Source organism: Heterodontus francisci, chromosome 2 (assembly GCF_036365525.1).
Source record: "Heterodontus francisci isolate sHetFra1 chromosome 2, sHetFra1.hap1, whole genome shotgun sequence".
Lineage (NCBI taxonomy): Eukaryota > Metazoa > Chordata > Chondrichthyes > Heterodontiformes > Heterodontidae > Heterodontus > Heterodontus francisci.
Genome location: NC_090372.1, coordinates 152,142,862 through 152,162,846, shown reverse-complemented (window position 1 = coordinate 152,162,846; position 19,985 = coordinate 152,142,862). Strand labels below are relative to the sequence as shown.

The window sequence follows — 19,985 nt, the reverse complement described above, 5'->3', positions numbered from 1 at the left end:
CGGAATTGGAGTCACATACAAGTCATACCAAGTAAGGACAGAAGGAGGTTGCTTTCCATAAAGAATATTCGGGAACCAGTTGGGTTGTTATGAAAATCCAAAGGTTTCATGTTCTCTATTACTGACACCAGCTTTTTTATTTCCAGATTTTTTTAAACAAGGTTACAATTCTAAAATTGCCACTGAATTTGATCTCAAATTCTCTGGATTATTAGTCCTGATTTCTGAATTACTAGTCCAGAACCATACCATTACACTAACATAGATCTGGTAGTGAGTTAATAAACTTGTAGTTAAATCATTAGCTGGAGGAGAACAAAGTTGATTTAAAAAAAAACAATAAATTAAAGCATATTTCAAAATCTTTTACAAATAAACTGTAATATTTTTATCATCTGAAATAGGCCTACAGTTTAAATTACACTACAACCGAAATTGATTTATGATTATCCAGTCAATTAAGATATTTTGTCAAAATTACTTAATTTTTAGTTTAGGTTGACTCTTTTACCATGAATTTTGTTTGTAATAATCCATTTCAGACATCTGATGGGATGCAATGATTGTTAAGATGAGGCCCACTCTGTAGAAGATTCCCTCCCATCAGCCAATTACAGAATTTAATCGAAAGTCAACCAGGTTCACTAGACTATTGGTTTCAATAGAAGTTAAAAGGATAGAAAATAAGCAGGTTACCTCAATGTCCTCTTTGTATTTTAGTAATGGAGCTTCTGTTATGTTTTTGAGAGAGAACTGATCAGATTCAACATCAAAAGTATGGCCTGTGACCTGTGCAATCCTTTCCCAGTGCCTGGGCATCATAGCCTACAGAACAAGAAAGAAATATACTATAATTGTGACAAAATGTTTATATTCCTGTAATGAAGAACAATTGTTGCTAATCTTTTCTTCTCAAACTTTAATAACATCTTTTGGTGCAAGTAATAGAATCTGATAAAGGCAAAAAGATCAAGAAAATATGTAATAAAATCAAAAATTGTTGTAAATACTTAGCAGGTCTGGCAGCATTTGTGGAGAGAGAAACAGAGTTAACATTTCAGGTCTCACACTTTTCATCAGAACTGGGAAAAGCTAGAAAGTGAAAGGGGAGAGGGTAGTAAGAAAACAAAAGGGAAGGTCTGTGATAGTGGGAGGGCAGGAAGGATTAAATAACAAAAGGGATGATGGAGCAAGACCAAAGGAACACATCTGGACACATCCTCCTCCTCGAGACACACCTTTTGTTTCTCTTTACTTGTCCCATTACCATACACTATGAAATCTTTTGTGATTTAATCTCTCCTGCCCTCCACCCTATCATAGACCTTTTGTTCTTTTTCCCACCCTCTCCCCTTTCACTTGCTTAAAACCTATTATATTCTAATTTTTATCAATTCTGATGAAAGGTCACAGATCTAAATTGTTAACTCTTTCTCTTTCGTTCACTCTCTCTCTCGCTCCACAGATGCTGACAGACCTGCTGAGTATTTCCAGCATTTTCTGTTTTTATTTCAGATTTCCAGCATCCACAGTATTTTCCTGTTACATTAGAGAAGAAAATATGTAATTTGTGCCTTTCTATATTATGATCTTTATTTTTGTTTTAAAAGAGAAATTATAGGATTTGGTAGCTGTAAAAATGATTCTTCAACATTTTTTAGGCAGCTTGAAAGCAACATAACCAGTACAAAACAGGAAGATTTTATGAATCCAGCTATGAGGTTAGTCAAACTTCAGGGAAATGACTTAGAAACAGGAGCTTAAATTTAACTTGACCAACCATTATCTGTCCTGGTAGAGACACAATGAAGAAATGGCAGGCATTTCTCAGGTGGGAGAACACTACTTGTCCCCAAGAAAAAAGAGGCCTGATCCATGTGAATATATAAAAGAGCATGTCAAGTTAGTCTCCAGCATAGGAACATATGAACAGGAGTAGGTCATTTAAGCTCCTCGAGCCTGTTCCGCCATTCACTGAGATTATGACTAATCTCCGACCGAGCTCCTTTGCCCCATTAAACCTTAATACCTTTGGTTCAATCTCAGATTTAACATTAACAATTGATCTGGCATCAATTGCCACTTGCAGAAGACAGTTCCAAACTTCTAACACCCTTTGTGTGTAGAAGTGTTTCATAATTTCACTCCTGAATGGTCTGGCTCTAACCTTTTTAGAATATGCCTCCTGGTCCTAGATTCCCCAACCAGTAGAAATAGTTTCTCTCTATCTACCCTATCTGATCCCCTTAATGTCTAGAGAACTGTGATCAAATTACCCCTTAATCTTCGAAATTCCAGAGAATACAACCCGAGTTTGTGTAATCTCTCATTGTAATCTAATCCTTGGAGTCCAGTATCATTCTACGCTGCATTCCCTCCAAGGCCAATATATCCTTCTTAAGGTGTGGTGCCCAGAACTGCTCACAGTACTTCAGCTGTGGTCTAACCAGGGCTGTGGTAAAACTTCTACCCCTTGTATTCTAGTCCTCCAGATGTAAGAGCCAGCATTTCATTTGACTTTTCAATTATTTTCTGTGCCTGTTCATGACATTTTAATGATCTATGTACATGGACCCCCAAGTCTCTTTGGATCTCTGCTTTTCTAGCTTTTCATTGTTTAGAAAGTACTCTGTTATATCATTTTTATATGAAAAGTGGATGACCTCACTTTATCTACACTGAAATCCATACGGTGAGGTGAGAGTGACTGCCTTTGACATCAAGGCAGCATTTGACCGAGTATGGCATTAAGGAGCCCTAGCAAAATATGAGTCAATGGGATTCAGGGGGAAAACTCTCCACTGGTTGGAGTCATACCTAGCACAAAGGAGGATGGTTGTGATTGTTGGAGGTCAATCATCTCAGTCCCAGGACATCACTGCAGGAGTTCCTCAGGGTAGTGTCCTGGGCCTAACCATCTTCAGCTGCTTCATCAATGACCTTCCTTCATCATAAGGTCAGTAGGGGATGTTCGCAGATGATTGCGCAATGTTCAGCTCCAATCGTGACTCCTCAGATACTGAAGCAGCCTGTGTCCAGATGCAGCAAGACTTGTACAACATGCAGGCTTGGGCTAATAAGTGGCAAGTAACATTCACGCCACACAAGTGCCAGGCAATGACCATCTCAAATGAGAGAGAATCTAACCATATCCCCTTGATATTCAATGACATTACCATCGCTGAATCCCCCAATATCAACACCCTGCAGGGTCATCATTGAACCAGAAACTGAACTGGAGCAGCTACATCAATGCCATGACTACAGGAGCAGACCAGAGGCTGGGAATTCTGCAGCAAGTAACTCATCTCCTGACTCCCCAGTGCATCTCCACACGTTACAAGATACAAGTCAGGAGTGTGATGAAAAACTCTCCACTTGCCTGGATGCGTGCAGCTCCAACAACACACAAGAAGCTCAACACCATCCAGGACAAAGCCGCCCGCTTCATTGGCACACCATCCATCACCTTCAACATTCACTCCCTTCACCACTGACGCATACCTCTACAAGATGTGTACCATCTACAAGATGCACGGCAGCAACACACCAAGGCTCCTTCGACAGCACCTTCCAAACCCGTGACCTCTCCCAGTTGGAAGAACAAGGGCAGCAGATTAATGGGAACACCACCACCCGCAAGTTCCCCTCCAAGCCACACACCATCCTGTCTTGGAACTATATCACTGTTCCTTCACTGTCGCTGGGTCAAAATCCTGCAACTCCCTTCCTATCAGCACTGTTGATGTACCTACACCCCAAGGACTGCAGCAGTTCAAGAAGGCAGCTCACCACCACCTCTCAAGGGCAATTAGGGATGGGAAATAAATGCTGGCCTAGCCAGCGACACCCACATCCCATGAACGAATAAAAAAAAGTCATTTTGTCTATTCACTTTATCGATTAATATCTGTAATTTTATGCTTCCATCTACAATGCTTACAATGCTACCTACCTTTGTGTCATTGACAAACTTGTATATGCATATGAAATTAATAAATATGGCGAATAGTTGAGGCCCCAACACAGATTCTTATGAGACACCATTAGTCACATCCTACCAATTGGAGCGCTTGCCCATTATCCCTACTCTCTGTCTGCTGCTACTTGGCTAATTTCCTAACCAGGTTAATAAGTTGTCTTCAATTCCATGAACTTCAACTTTAGCGAATATCAGGGATTTTATCAAATGCCATCTGGAAGTCCATATAAGTAACATTCATAGGTATTCCCCTGTCCACTGCTTTAGTCTCTTTAAAAAATTCTATCAGGTTCATCAGGCATGACCTACCCTTCACAGATCCTCAGCAATCAGGGGACTTATTTAGAAATGGAAAAGAAATACATGAGATGCATAACTGGCTCAGCCATGCTTTGTCAGATCTGACTAGACTATATTAATCTCTACAAGGCCTCACTCTGTTATGCCAAACAGTTCACTACTCCAGAATCGCTAATCTAGAATCACTGTCTCCTTGAATCCCTCTCCTGTTCTCTCTACTTTCACCTCCAACAAGTGGGAGGAACTCATGTATTTCTTTGTCACCAAGGTAGATAATTCATTCAGCCACTTCTCCTGCTCCCTCTCCTTTCCTTTACCCACTAAGCCAAACTTCTCCATGAACAACCCTTCTAGCCTAGCCCTTGCTCTAATTTCTCCCACATTTTTCTGCTTTTCCTCACCAAGCACATTCTGATCCCTCGATCACACTAAACTATGTAAGATCTTGAGAGAAATTTCTACAGATTGGCAAATCAGGAAGTGTAGAGCTCGGATCATCAGTAGATGTGAGAAGCTGCAAGATGAATGTTTTTTTTGAAACTGAAGGTTTATTAGAGTATGGAATGCTATATCACAAATAAATAAATACACACCACTTAAAAGTGAACTGGATAACTAAAGAATAGTTATGCAAAATGATAGTTCTCTGTTCCTGGTTACTTGTTTTGCATTTCCTAGTAAATACACATACACCGTTCAAATGTTTACATACTTTCCTTTGTGCATTCTTACCCAAGCTTTTTGGAAAATACCAGAAAAGAACCACTGAAATATGAAAAGGAGAAAATGCAGGGCTGGATTTTCCTCCTCACATAAGTTGCCTGACTCCAGGTGAAATTTCCAACACCAGAGGAAACCTGGCAATGCCGCAGAGGAACATCAGGCAGTGCTGCAGCAGGGATGCCACTGTAGCACCTAAAGAGGCAGCAAATAACCTTAAAGGACCAGAAGATTCCTGAAGACAGTTACAGCTACTGCTTTGTGGGCATTGGCAGAGATCAAGGCCAGATTGAAGGGAAAGGAAGAGAACTCTACCATCTCCTCTCCCTCCATTTGCAGAGATCAAGAATTATTTCTGCTGCCCTATTCATACCGCCACCATCTACTGGGGATCCCAGGTAGTGTGAGGAATGGGGGTTGGGAGTGTGAGGAATAACAGAACGCATGGGCGGGAAGACTAGGGCCTGCCCTCTCCCTCTGGCATTTACATGTAATGGACAGTAGAGGAGCATCCAGCAACACTCTCTGAGGCAAAGGGGTAGACAGAAATTTAGCTTGTGGTGGAAATACGACAGTAGGCCTGGCTGCCTAAATTTTCCCTAACTCTGATGTTATTCTGTATGTTTTGGGGCCAGATAGTGGAGGAAAATCCAGTCTGTTGTCCATGAATAAAGCCTGTTTACAATTTGAAAACAATGTGATAAACATTTCAAGCACCAATTCTGTGAAATTCAAATATAACTCTATATTAATGACTAACATCACTAAACATCAATCATATAGCTTGTAGACTGATCCCAGACAGTGCTGTCACCTGTAATTAGAGTCATAGAGTCATAGAGTTTTACAGCACAGAAACAGGCCCTTCGGCCCAACGCACCTGTGCCGACCATCAAGCACCTGTCCTAACTAATCCCATTTCCCCGCACTTGGCCCGTATCCTTTAGATGAAGTGTTCATCTAAATATTTCTTGAATGTCGTAAGTGTTCCTGCCTCTACCACTCCTTCAGGCAGTGTGTTCCAGATTCCAACCACCCTCTGGGTGAAAAAATTCCTCCTCAACTCCCCTCTAAACCTCCTGCCCCTTACCTTAAATCTATGCCCCCTAGTTATTGACCTCTCCGCTAAGGGAAAATGTTTCTTCCTATCTATCCTATCAATGCCCCTCATAATTTTGTACACCTCAATCAGGTCCCCCCTCAGCCTTCTCCGCTCCAAGGAAAACAACCCCAGTCTATCTAGTCGGTCTTCATAACTGAAATGCTCCAGCCCAGGCAACATCCTGGTGAATCTCTTCTGCACCCTCTCCATTGCAATCACATCCTTCCTGTAGTGTGGCGACCAGAACTGTACACAGTATTCCAACTGTGGCCTAACCAGCGTTTTATACAGCTCCATCATAACCCCCCTACTCTTATATTCTATGCCTCAGCTAATAAAGGCAAGTATCCCGTAAGCCTTCCTAACCACCTTATCTACCTGTGCTGCTGTCTTCAGTGATCTATGGACAAGGACACCAAGGTCCCTCTGACCCTCTGTACTCCCTAGGGTCCTACCATCCATTGTATAATCCATTGCTTTGTTAGACCTCCCAAAGTGCATCACCTCACACCTCTCAGGATTAAACTCCATTTGCCACTGCTCCGCCCATCTTACCAGCCCATCTATATCGTCCTGTAGTCTAAGGCTATCCTCCTCACTATTTACGACACCACCAATTTTCGTGTCATCTGCGAACTTACTGATCATACCTCTTATATTCACGTCTAAATCATTAATGTACACTACAAACAGCAAGGGTCCCAGCACCGATCCCTGCAGTACACCACTGGTCACGGGCTTCCACTCGCAGAAACAACCCTCGACCATCACCCTCTGCCTCCTGCCACTAAGACAATTTTGAAACCAATTTGCCAAATTACCCTGGATCCCATGGGCCTTTACTTTCTTAATCAATCTCCCATGCGGGACCTTATCAAAAGCCTTACTGAAGTCCATGTAGACTACATCAACTGCTTTACCCTCATCTATACCTCTAGCCACCTCCTCGAAAAATTCAATCAAATTTGTTAGACACGATCTCCCCATGACAAAGCCATGCTGACTATCCCTGATTAATCCCTGCTTCTCCAAGTGGAGATTAATCCTGTCTCTCAGAATCTTTTCCAATAATTTCCCGACCACTGATGTTAGACTCACCAGCCTGTAATTACCTGGTTTATCCCTGCTACCCTTCTTAAATAATGGTACCACATTCGCTGTCCTCCAATCCTCTGGTACCTCTCCTGAGGCCAGAGAGGATCTGAAAATTTGTGTCAGAGCCCCCTCTATCTCCTCCCTTGCCTCACATAGCAACCTGGGATACATCTCATCTGGACTTGGGGATTTATCCACCTTCAAGCCCGCTAAAACAGCTAATACTTCCTCCTTTTCAATGCTAATTTGATCAAGTATATCACGATCCCTTTCCCTTATCTCTTCACCTACATCGTTCCTCTCCATAGTGAACACAGATGAAAAGTAATCATTCAAAACCTCCTCTATGTCCTCCAGCTCCACACACAAATTGCCTCTATGATCCCTAATGGGCCCCGCTTTTTCCCTGGTTATCCCCTTGCCCCTAACATACTTATAAAATGCCTTGGGATTTTTCTTTATCTTGTCTGCCAATGATTTTTCATGCCCCCTCTTCGCTCTCTTAATTACTTTTTTAAGTACTCCCCTACACTTCCTATACTCCTCTAGGGTCTCCGCTGTTTTCAGCACTCTGAATCTGCCATACGCCACCTTTTTTTTCCTTATCCAATCCTCTATATCCCTTGACATCCAAGGTTCCCTTGACCTGTTGGTCCTACTCTTCACCTTTACAGGAACATGCTGCACCTGAACCCTCACAATTTCCCTTCTAAATGACTCCCACTGGTCTGATGTAGACTTACCTGTAAGAAGCTGCTCCCAGTTCACTTTGGCCAGATCTTGTTTTATCATATTGAAATCTGCCTTCCCCCTTTTCAGTACTCTTATTTCCGGTCCCTCTTTGTCCTTTTCCATAACAATCTTAAATCTTACAGAGTTATGGTCACTATCCCCGAAATGCTCCCCCACTGCCTCTTCCACCACTTGTCTGGCTTTATTCCCTCGGATTAAGTCCAGTAACGCCCCTCCTCTTGTAGGACTCTCTATGTGCTGGCTCAAAAAGCTCTCCTGAATACACTTGAAGAATTCCGCCCCCTTTAAGCTTTCTGGCAGCATCTGTGGAGAGAGAAGCAAAGTTAACGTTTCGGGTCAGTGACCCTTCGTCGGAACTTCTTCTCACGTTAATTCTTTCCAGCATCCGCAGTATTTTGCTTTTATTTACTAGACTGATACTTGGAATGGGCTGGCTATCTTATGCGGAAAGATTGGACAGGCTAGGCCTGTATCTGCTGAAATTTAGAAGAGTAAGCAGCTACTTGATTGAAACATACAAGATCCTGAGGGGTGGATGTGGAAAGGATGATTCCCCTTGTGGGAGAATCTAGAACCAGGGGCCACTGTTTAAAAATAAGGGGTTGCCTATTTAAGACAGAGATGAGGAGAAAGTTTTTCTCTCAGAGGGTCATGAGTCTTCGGAACTCTCTTCCTCGAAAGCTGGTGGAAGCAGTCTTTGAATATTTTTAAGGCAGAGGTAGATAGATGCTTGATTAGCAAGGTGGTGAAAGGTTATCGGGGATAGGTGGTAGTCTGGAGAAATATTGAATGGCGAACCAGGCTTGAGGGGCCAAGTGGCCTACTCCTGCTCCTAATTAGGATGTTTCGTATAGCTATGCACCTCAAGGGAGGCGGTGGCTTAGTGGTATTGTCACTGGACTAATAACCCAGAAACCCAGGGTACTGCTCTGGGGACGTGGGTTCGAATCCCACCACAACAGAAGGTGGAATTTGAATTCAATTAATAACTCTGGAATTTAAAGCTAGTCTAATGATGGCTGTGAAACCACTGTCGATTATTGTAAAAAACCATCAGGTTCACTAATCCCCTTTAGGGAAGGAAATCTATCTGCTGTCCTTACCTGGTCTGGCCTACGTGTGACTCCAGACCCACAGCATTTTGGCTGACTCGTACATGCCCTCTGGAATGGCCTAGCAAGCCACTCCATTGTATCTAACCCCTACGAAGTCAATAAAAAGAATGAAAGTGGACAGACCACCCGGCATCAACCTCGGCACCGGAAACGACACCGGAAAACCCAGCCCTGTCAACCCTGCAAAGTCCTCCTTACTAACATCGGGCGGCTTCTGCCAAAGTTGGGAGAGCTGATCCACAGACTAGTCAAGCAACAGCCTGACATAGTCATACTCACTGAATCATATCTTACAGACAATGTCCCAGACACTACTATCTGTCCCACCGGCAGGACAGACCCAGCAGAGGTGGCGGCACAGTGGTATACAATCAGGAGAGAGTTGCCCTTGGAGTCCTCAACATCGAGTCCGGACCCCATGAAGTCTCATGACATCAGGTCAAACATGGGCAAGGCAACCTCCTGCTGATTACCACCGACTGCCCTCCCTCAGCTGATGGGTCAGTACTCCACCATGCTGAACCCACTTAGAGGAAGCACTGAGGGAGGCAAGGGCACAGAATGTACTCTGGGTGGGGGACTTCAATGTCCATCACCAAGAGTGGCTCGTTAGCACCACTGCTAACCGAGCTGGCTGAGTCCTAAAGAACATAGCTGCTAGACTGGGTATGAGGCAGGTGGTGAGGGAGTCAACAAGAGGGAAAAACATACTTGAACTCGTCCTCACCAATCTGCCTGCCCCAGATGCATCTGTCCATGACAGTATTGGTAGGAGTGACCGCTGCACAGTACTTGTGGAGACGAAGTCCTGACTTCACATTGAGGATATTCTCCATCGTGTTGTGTGGCACTACCACTGTGCTAAATGGGATAGATTTCAAACAGATTTAGCAATGCAAAACTGGGCATCCATGAGGTGCTGTGGGCCATCAGCAGCAGCAGAATTGTACTCAACCACAATCTGTAACCCGGCATATCCCCCACTCTACCATTACCAGCAAGCCAGGAGACCAACCCTGGTTCAATGGAGAGTGCAGGAGGGCATACCGGGAGCAGCACCAGGCATATCTCAAAATGAGATGTCAACCTGGTGAAGCTACAACACAGGACTACTTGCACACTAAACTGTGTAAGCAGCATGCGATAGACAGAGCTAAACAATCCCATAACAAACGGATCAGATCTAAGCTCTGCAGTCCTGCCACATCCAGCCGTGAATAGTGGTGGACAATTAAACAACTAACTGGAGGAGGTAGCTCCACAAATATCCCCATCCTCAATGATGGAGGAGCCCAGCACATCAGTGCAAAAGATAAGGCTGAAGCATTTGCAACAATCATCAGCCAGAAGTGCTGAGTTGATGATCCATCTCAGCCTCCTCCTGAAGTCTCCAGCATCACAGATGCCAGTCTTCAGCCAATTCGATTAATTCCACGTGATATCAAGAAACGACTGAAGGCATTGGACACTGCAAAGGCTATGGGCCCTGACAATATTCCGGCAATAGTACTGAAGACCTCTGCTCCAGAACTTGCCACGCCCCTAGCCAAGCTGTTCCAGTACAGCTACAACACTGGCATCTACTCGGCAATGTGGAAAATTGCCCAGGTATGTCCTGTACACAAAAAGGGAACTCCCTTCCTAACAGCACTGTGGGTGTACCTACCTCACATGGACTGCAGTGGTTCAAGAAGGCAGCTCGCCACCACCATCTCAAGGGCCATTAGGGATGGGCAATAATTGCTGGCCTAGACAGCGACACCCACGTCCCATGAATGAATAAAATAAAACCTGCCGGGCTACGGCCCAAATGCTAGAAGATGGGTTTAGGGTGGGTGGCTCATTTTTCAACCGGCGAAGACGCAATGGGCCAAATGGCTTCTTTCTGTGCCGTAAGCCTTCTATGATTCTACGAACTTCAGGGGAGGAAATCTGCCAGCCTTACCCGGTCTGGCCTACACATGACACTAGATCCATAGCAGTGTGGTTGACTCTTAACTGCCCTCTGAAATAGCCCAGCAAGCCACTCAGTTGTATCAAACTGCTACAGAAAAAAACAGTATGTGTGTATCTATACCACATGGACTGTAGATGGTCAAGAAGGTGGCTCACCACCACCTTCTCAAGGGCAATTAGGGATGGGCAATAAATGCTGGCCTTGCCAGTGATGCTCACATCCCAACAACAAATAAAAAAACTAAGTGTGCCACCCTGTCAACTAAACAGTGTAAGGAAACTGCATATATTCACCTCAGTAAGTTGCAGTAATTAGAGATATTAACAATGTAAAACGGGGTAGAGAATTACGAATCCAGATTTTTAAGCAACCAAGCAAAGCAACAGAGCTTCAAGCTACAAACTAAGTGGCAAATTGTAAACAAATGAGGTGAATATACTGTTGAAGATTGGATGGAATGCAAATCCCCTTGAGTAATCCTTATCATGGTGGTGGAGCTAAGAACTTTTCCAATACAGTTTGAATGACACAAGAAACTGGAAAGCTAGCAACACTGAAAAACAGTTAAATGCACGAATTCAGAGTAATCTCAAATTCAACTATCATGGCCTAGAAATTCAATTGTGCCCAACAATGGCAGTGCAAGAGCAGGGCACATGTTGCACTTGCCTGTTCATGTTGTTGCAAGGACCACATGAAAATGATGCTGGCACTTCAGCATCATGAGACAAGCATTCAGCCAGCATTACTCACAATGCTTATTGGTTGTGTGCCTGTTTTGGGTGCAGGGGTGGGGGTGGTAGGCAGGGAATTGGGTATACCTGACACCTCTTGAAAAGACAATCTGCACCTCCGAAAGGGGCAGAATTCTGGCTTCAGACAGGAGGAAACTCTTCTGAGGGAGAATTATGAATGAAAGTGCTGTAGGTCAGGAACCCAGGTTCTCTGATACTGTTTTAGAGGCCCTGGCACTGGACAGAAGGAGAGAGAACCTGGTAGAAATTTTTATAGGAAATACCTCCTTTGTCAGATACCTTGGCTGCCATTTTTACTGGGATGGAATTTCTAAGCAGGGGGCAAGAGTTCTGGTCAGGAAATCTGGTTTCTCCAAATGCCATGAAAGTTTAATTTCACAACATGTGCTTTTTTAAAAACAAATTCCCTTACTGGAAGCCAGCATGATTGACAGAGAAGGCTGCAGTCAAGGTGCAAGTAAGTTTCCTGCTCCTCAGGATAAAAATCATGAGGGGTCAGAGAGAGATCAGGGCAGAGAAGGGAGTGGTCAGTAATCTCGGGAGGGGTTCTGACTGTGAGGAGCGAGGTGGTCCGATCACATGGAGTGGGAAACAGGTTTGCTTGCCGGGGGGGGGGGGGTGGCTAGGAGGAAACATTCCTGCTCTTCCCAGCCCACAAGCAGGGCTGGAAAAGTACTTACATGCTCCATACAGCAGCCCTCACCTCCTTTTAGCTGCCAGGTTTCCCCAAGGCCTGGGAAACCCAGCCGGCCAGCATTAAGCTGGAAGAGAGATCAAATCTGAGGCACACTTCAAATATTTAAATGATCAACCAACCTGCTGAGAGAGGGTTGGTTCTGCTAATCCCCACCCCCATTCAAACCAGAAGGGGGTGGGCGCAAGGTGGCTCTGGTTTGAGTTTGAGTTTTTTTTACATTTTTACATCTCACCTGACCCAAACCCACCATTTTTGGGGGTTAAGATTCACCCCTCCTCTTTCAGAAAGTAACAATTAGGGATGCAGTATGTGTATACTTTGAGACATGACATGTGTTAAGTGTAGCCTGCTTGGGAAGTTAAAAGTGACTTTGGACCTATGGTTCCCAAAAGTCTCCACTATTGGTGGTTTCCCCATGTTATTTTTGTGTTTGTTGCAAACTAATTGATAGAGACTGCTTGCTATGATTAACAACTATATTATCATTATATCATGTGATTACCTGGATGGCAGAAGACAAACTAGATAAACCTTCCTTCTTCCAATGGGAAGAGATGACTCAAAAGGCCAATACCAGGAGTTTAGCTCCTAGGACATGGCTGCAATGTTTAAAAAAAGTTTAACATCATCAGCAGTGTTGTCAAGGTAAGAATCCAAACCTCATTTTAGTTACTCACCTCACGTCTGCACCATTTGCAGACCCACTACTCACAACACTTCCCTTCCCCACTTTGTTTTACCACTCCTTAGACTTGCAGAGCTACAGGGATCGAGCAGGGGAGTAGGACTGATTGAATAGCTCTGTGGAGAGCCAGCATGGACTCAATGGGCCGAATGGCCTCCTTCTGTGCTGTAAATGACTCTTAGGATGGAATTTTGTACTGGCGAGGGCGCTCTCGACATTGGGGGAAACTGGTGCCAAAATCGCCATGTCGGCTCTTGTACAGAAAAGGCCGACTGAATTTTGTGCCAATCAGGCAATTAACTGGACAGCAGCGGGCCTTCCGTCCAATTTAGGACCCCGCTGCCTGTCTACCCAGCCTTGCAGAGCCGCCGGTCAATCAGAGGCCAGCAGCTGCAATACCACCGCAGAGACAGTGGCTATTGCTGTAGCTACACGATCAGACACCAGAGGAGCAGTGCTGGAACCAGGCTCAAGGTAGGTCAGAGCAGGTGGGGTCTCACGGGGTGGGGGTCATGGGGGAGGGGGTCGGCAGCAAAGGCCGAGGCGGGTGGGGGGTGACCCTGTGTCGGCCCCCTTTTTCCCAATGCCAGGTCTCTCATTCAGGCACTAGTGCCTTTGAACAAGGGATCTCCCCCACCCCCACATACCCTGCACAGTTTTTTGTGCAGTGACAGGGCTGCCCGCCGCATGGGTAATTGCGGCTGCAGCAGGAAAATGCCCTTAATTGGGGTTAATTACCCAGTTAAGGGCCTCAGTTGGCGGAGGGGCAGGCAGGCCATTCACAGGCCTTCCCTCCTCAGACTAAATTTCAGTGGAGGCAGGATGATGGTAGGGTCCAACCCATCTATCCACCGCCATCCCATCGCCGCCATCCCAACCGAATTTATACTCTTTCCGCACCCCCCCCACCACAGGGGAGAACATAAAATTTCACCTAATGATTCCTACAATCACTGCGCCATATTCCACCTCTTTCTCCTATTCACATCACATCTCTGCATCTCCTACTGTCCTACATTATTGCAATCCCCACTTCCTCATACCTCACATCTTGCACACAACTCTGCACCATTCTACCATGACAGGCACATTCTCAAAACAGTTCTGACAGATAGCACTCCCTTCTTTCTTGCAGTAAGAGAAAGGAGGGCACAATTTATATCTCAAAGCTCTAAGTGAATTGACATACCAAATAAAGACCGGCCTGCTCTCCCCTGCCACAGTTTCACTAAGTCCCTCACTGTCAAAGACTTCTGTCAATTTCTTCCATGATACAACAGTCCAAAGGTCCCTTGCCATCTTTATCCTCCCAAACATTGCAGGCATAACAGAAATGAACACAGAACTCTTTGTTCCATTGCAACATTCACCCACAGCTGTCAGAAAACACATTCACTCTCATGACAACTACTTCTTAATACCATGTTCCAGCTAACATACTTGCTCGAGCTCCTAGACTACTACTTCTCTGAGGTGCTACCAGAGTGAGATGGAGACTGGGATGGTTCCACTACAAGTCAAAGGCTGCAGGAGAGACCTCAGCCCTCTAAATCTAGGCTAAGGCAAGGGAGTTGGGTTCATGTCCGAGAGGGCCTTGAAGAAGTAGGCTCACTGCCATTCTGGAGAGACAGCAACATTTTCAGCCATTCCTTCCAGTCTGTAGGAGCAGGGCACAGGCTCAGAGGTGCTGTGATCAGTGGTCCCAACCAGGTCTTAGAAGCCTTGTGGAAGTGTGGCATTCAGGTTGATCCTGAAGACATCTACTGAAGCACTGGTAGCTGCCACTCCAGAAGCTACCAATATCCTTACTACCTCTTGCTAGCACATTGTTCCTGCACAAATTTCCTGGACTGCCACTTCCTTCAGGGTGTTCTGTAGGTATGACAAACTTTCTGTAATGTGTAACAAAGGTGAGTAGCAGAGTTCTCTCACCTGACCTTAACTATGTATATGAAAACCATTTCAACTGTCCCCATGAGATTGAGGGACAATAATCATATTGTTTCTCCCCCTTCTGCGGAGAAAAGATCCTTTCTCTCTCTTCTACTCTCAAGTCTTATTTTGAATTCTTCAGTTTCAGGCTGGTTAATTAAGATACCCAGAAAACGATTTGATTGGTAAAAGGCTGTTCAAAGTCTGAGTTATTCGAAATGACAAGTGTTCAGAGCTGGACAGAAAGCTCCATAATATTAAAGGAAAGAAAATCAACAACATTAACAACTTACATTTATGTAGCACATTTAATGTAGTAAAATGTCCCAAGGCGCTTAGTAAGAGCAATAGCAATGAAAACAGTTTGAATTTTTTTTGACACCGATCCACAGAAGAGAAATCAGGACAGAGGACCAAAAGCTTGATCAAAGAGATAGGTTTTAAAGAGCATCTTAAAAGAAGAGAGAGGTGCAGAGGTGGAGAGGTTTAGAGAGGGAATTCTAGAAATTACAACCAAGGCAGTTGAAAGTATGGCTGCCAAAGGTGGCCTACTCCTGCTCCTAATTCATATGTTCGTATGTATTTTCAAATGAAATAGTCAAGCCTGGAGATAACAAAGGCATATATGAGGGTTTCAGCAGCAGATGAGCTGAGACAGAGTTGAAGTTGAGCGATGTTATGGAGGTGGAAGTAAGCAGTCTTGGTGATGGTGCAAATATGTGGTCGGAAACCCATCTCAGGGTCAAGCACAACACTAAGACTGTGACCTGTTTTATTCAACTTAAGACAGTTACCAGGCATGGAAATCGTGGATAGGGAACAGAGTTTTTGGTGGGGACCAAAGACAATAGTTTCAGTCTTCTCAATATTTAGTTGGAGGAAATTTCTGCTCATCCAATATTGGATGTCGGACATGCAGTGTGACAAATCAGACAGTAGAGCAATCCAAGGAGGTGATGATGAAATAGCGCTGAGTGTCATCAGCATACATTCGGAACCTGATTTGTTTTTGGATGATATCGCTGAGGGGAAGCATGTACATGAGAAATAGAAAGGGGCCAAAGATAGATCCTTGGGGAACTCCAGAGCTAACAGAGCAAGAGTGGGAAGAGAAGCCATTGCAGATGATTCTCTGGTTACAATTAGATAGCTAAGAATGGAACCAAGCTAGGGCAGTTCCACCCAACTGGACGAGTAGGAGAGGCATGGAGGACAATGGTGTGGTCAACTGCATCAAAAGCTACAGGTTGAGATGGATGAGAACGGCTAGTTTATCACTTTAACAAGGACCATTTCAGTACTCTGGCTGGGCTTGAAACCAGTTTGGAAGCATTCAGACATGGAATTGTGGGAAAGATGGGTGCAGATTCACAGATCTGGGAAGTGACAACATGTTCAAGGACTTTGAATGTGAAAAGACAGACAACTGGACAGCTTTCTCCTAAAACAATTCACTTTTATTTCTTGCTGAATCTTATTGAACCATTTCTTTATTTTTTAAATCGAGAATTAAACACTTACTCACTTTATTTGCCATCATTTCAAGCAATGGACAAGTTTCGCTGAAATCATCAATCGTCTTTTTCAAGTCATTGAAAGCTTGCCATTCCTTCAAGGCTTTAGGTAATTTCCGTATTCTGTATGCCAAGAAAAATCAGTAATTAATTAAAATAACTACCAGACAAAGTGTTAAGATGAACATGATAGCATATTATATGTGCAGAAGTAAGATGCTGTTGTCTAAAATTCCAAAATATTTTTAGAAATTGTAAAATTATATTGGTTTTGATCACTTCAGAATTTACATCAATTCATTTCTTTTTTTTTCAGCCTATGAAAGGCCAAATACCAAGCAGTAATAAGAACATTAAAAGTTATGCAATGAGAGAAAGCCTTGTGACCAATCAATCATGTTATTTCCAGCAGGCCAGTTGCATTTGAACTATTATGAAACTATACAAATATATGTAACCTCCTGAGAGAAGCATCTCTTGTGGCGCCCCCTGAAAAAAATTATCCTCCTGTGGGTTCAGACTTCCATCCTGATGGAACAGCTGCAGATTTTTGGGGACCTTATTTTTTTCCAATGTTTCAATTCATTATCCCTGCTAATTTTTCTCTATGACCCCCATTCCTCAATGCCTCGCTTACCTCAGACTCCCCACATCCCCATCTCCTTCCATACCATGAGACACCCTCCTGGGAAACCTGGCTTCTGAGTGACCAAGGGACACAAAACTTTCAGCAGGCTTTTAGCCGCTCCCCACCGACTTCCCACCTCCCAGCAGCTGCCTCTTTTGATTCCATTGTCCCTCCTGGTTTGGTCAACTGCAAATTTTACAAATTTACATTGAGTTTCTGAATCCAGGTAATTTATGTCAAGTAAAAACAGAAGTGGTTCCAAGAATGAGCCTTGGGACACCTGTTACCAATATCCATTATGTTCTACGCTTCACCCAGTTATTACTTATTCCCAAGCTTTAACATGAAACCTCACAGCTATAAGCTTGACCAGTAACCTTTCATTTGAAACTTTATCTGAGTAAATAATATTGCAGCATTTACCACAGCTCTCTTCAGCTAAACATGTGCAGGCATCTTTCGAACTAAGTATGCACAGCTCTCTCTCTCAAGCTTGCAAAGAACTCTCACTCTTTCTCTAACCAAGTATCCACTATTCTCTTTCTAACCAAGCACCCATCAAGCTCTCTCTAACCAAGCATGCAAAGAGCTTTCTCTAATGAAGCATGTGCAAACCTCTTTCTAACCAAACACATGCAGAGATCTCCCTATCAAGCTTGCAAAGAGTACTCTCTAACCAAGTAGGCAAAAGCACTCTCCAACCAAACATGCACAGAGTTTTCTCTAACCAAGCATGTGTAGATTGCTAACTAACCAACCATGGAAAGACCTCTCTCGAACCAAGCAAGTGCAGGATTCATTCTAGTAAAGCATGCAAAGAACTCTCTCCACTGAAGCATGCATTGAGTTCCTTGTGACCAAGCATCCACCGAGCTCTTTCTAACCTAGCATGTGCAGTCCATACTCAGATAGGGGGCAGACCAAATCATCCTTAGAATTATTCTCACCACATTAATACAGATCTACCTACAGAACTATAATTTTGATGAATGAGATTACCATCAATAAAGATAAAATGTTCTAATTCAGGCTTTGTAGATCAGTGGCCATGGTGTTGCATATTGTTACAAAACACTGACTGATTCACCATGAGCAACACCAAAGGACAGCTGTTAATTGAAATTAAGTATATTCTGTGTAAACTTTACACACCTGTTCTGAAAATCCAGAAGTTCGTTATTGATTTTTTCAATATCCAATTCACTCCACAAAATGTCATTGTAACCATTGACATTATCGATGACTGAATTATAAAGACCATACAATTTCTGAAGTAATGTTAGTTCACGCTTGATTCTCAACAAGTCGGGATAATCTATTTCATTGCACAAATAAAAACAGTGTGTACATTTCATTCCCAAAAAAGATACTTCAAAAAAGCATTTTTTCTGTATTTTATCCTTAAATGTTTTAACGCAAATGCTGTTGTATCAGATTCATATCATAAGGTACTGTAACATATTAAGTTAACTTCTTTTCATAGGGAGAAAGTTATTTTACCCAATTATAGCACAAAGCTTTGCACTTGTTTTATTTAAACTGTAGTAAACTAAATGAGCACCAAGCATACTAATAATGGATAGACAATTGTTACCAATAACAGGTAGCCCAAAAAGCTCTTCTCCGCCAGAATAAGTATTAAATTTTCGCCAGAGCTCATCAAAGCTTGACTGGAAGATCTGCAGCCTGTCACTAGCTTCTCCAGGTGGAAGGCCTTCAACACCAGGACCTCTGAGATGAGAAATCACATAATAGCACAAGTTATAACATTTTCTCAGCAACATCTAGATTCCGCTCTCAATAATATCGACAATATAAGGACTAACAAACTGTTCAGGAGGTTATGACGATTTTCTTTATCTCTCAGCACTCTTCTTCAAATTTGAAGATAAATCAATTAATCCATCACTGAATAATTCACTACAGATGTCCTGTCCATATTTCAATTGTACTGATCCTCAAAAAGGATCATCAGAAAATCTCACTTTCCTGATAGGAATCATCTCTAAATATCTAATGCCTCATCATGCAAATATTCACCAAAGGTTCTGATAAACATGGGCTCGTATCACTAGTATTTGATTCTCAATGCAACTTTGTTACAAAGGGAGCCATCATGACCTCTGTGATGACTTATATGATAAATGCACTGCATAGTGTAATATACAACCATAAAAATGAATTAGGTCACAGATTCGACTTCTACTTTGCACTGAGGTATCTAATATCAGCAAGGTAGCGGTTTGCAGACAATGGGCTGAATTTAGTGAGCCCGCTGCGGATCCCAGCGGCAGACCAAGAAATGGGCACAGTTCCCACTACTCGCATGGATGGCCATCCCATTGTGATTGTGCATCCGGTGGCCACTTTGCATAATGGTCGTCAAAACTGACCCGTGTTGCAGTGACTCTGGACCTCCCCACCCCCTGAGGTAGACCCCACAGGATGGCAGAGGCAAGAAACAGCGTGGCCCCACGGTTTAGTAATGTCTCCCAGCAGATTTTCCTCCAAGCTGCAAGCGAAAGGCAGGAGGTCCTCTTCCCCAGTGATGGCAAGAAACTGTCTCCCGCCTGACCAAGGAAGCCTGGATGGAGATGGCTGAGGAGGTCAGCAGCCGTGGGGTCACCACGCGGGAACTGGGTTCAATGCTGCAAGAGGGTCAATGACCTACTGCGTTCTGCGAAGGTGAGTGCTCCACTCCTCTCTCCTTTCTAGGGATTGCACGTGGCTACGCAGGAGGAAGCGGGACA

At 43.7% G+C, this 19,985-nt stretch overlaps 1 protein-coding gene across 2 annotated transcripts in view; it reads right to left on the bottom strand.

Annotated features, from left to right (window-relative positions):
• The window catches only part of dnah5l (dynein, axonemal, heavy chain 5 like), a 472,330-nt gene that overhangs the window by 275,989 nt on the left and 176,356 nt on the right, over positions 1-19,985 (bottom strand). For both annotated transcript variants that reach the window (XM_068012046.1, XM_068012056.1), the window contains exons 30-33: positions 18,830-18,966; positions 18,388-18,550; positions 16,619-16,730; positions 697-825 (exon numbers count right to left, since the gene is read on the bottom strand). In XM_068012046.1, the coding sequence (XP_067868147.1) occupies positions 697-825; positions 16,619-16,730; positions 18,388-18,550; positions 18,830-18,966 (541 nt within the window). The remainder of the gene's footprint in view (positions 1-696; positions 826-16,618; positions 16,731-18,387; positions 18,551-18,829; positions 18,967-19,985) is intronic.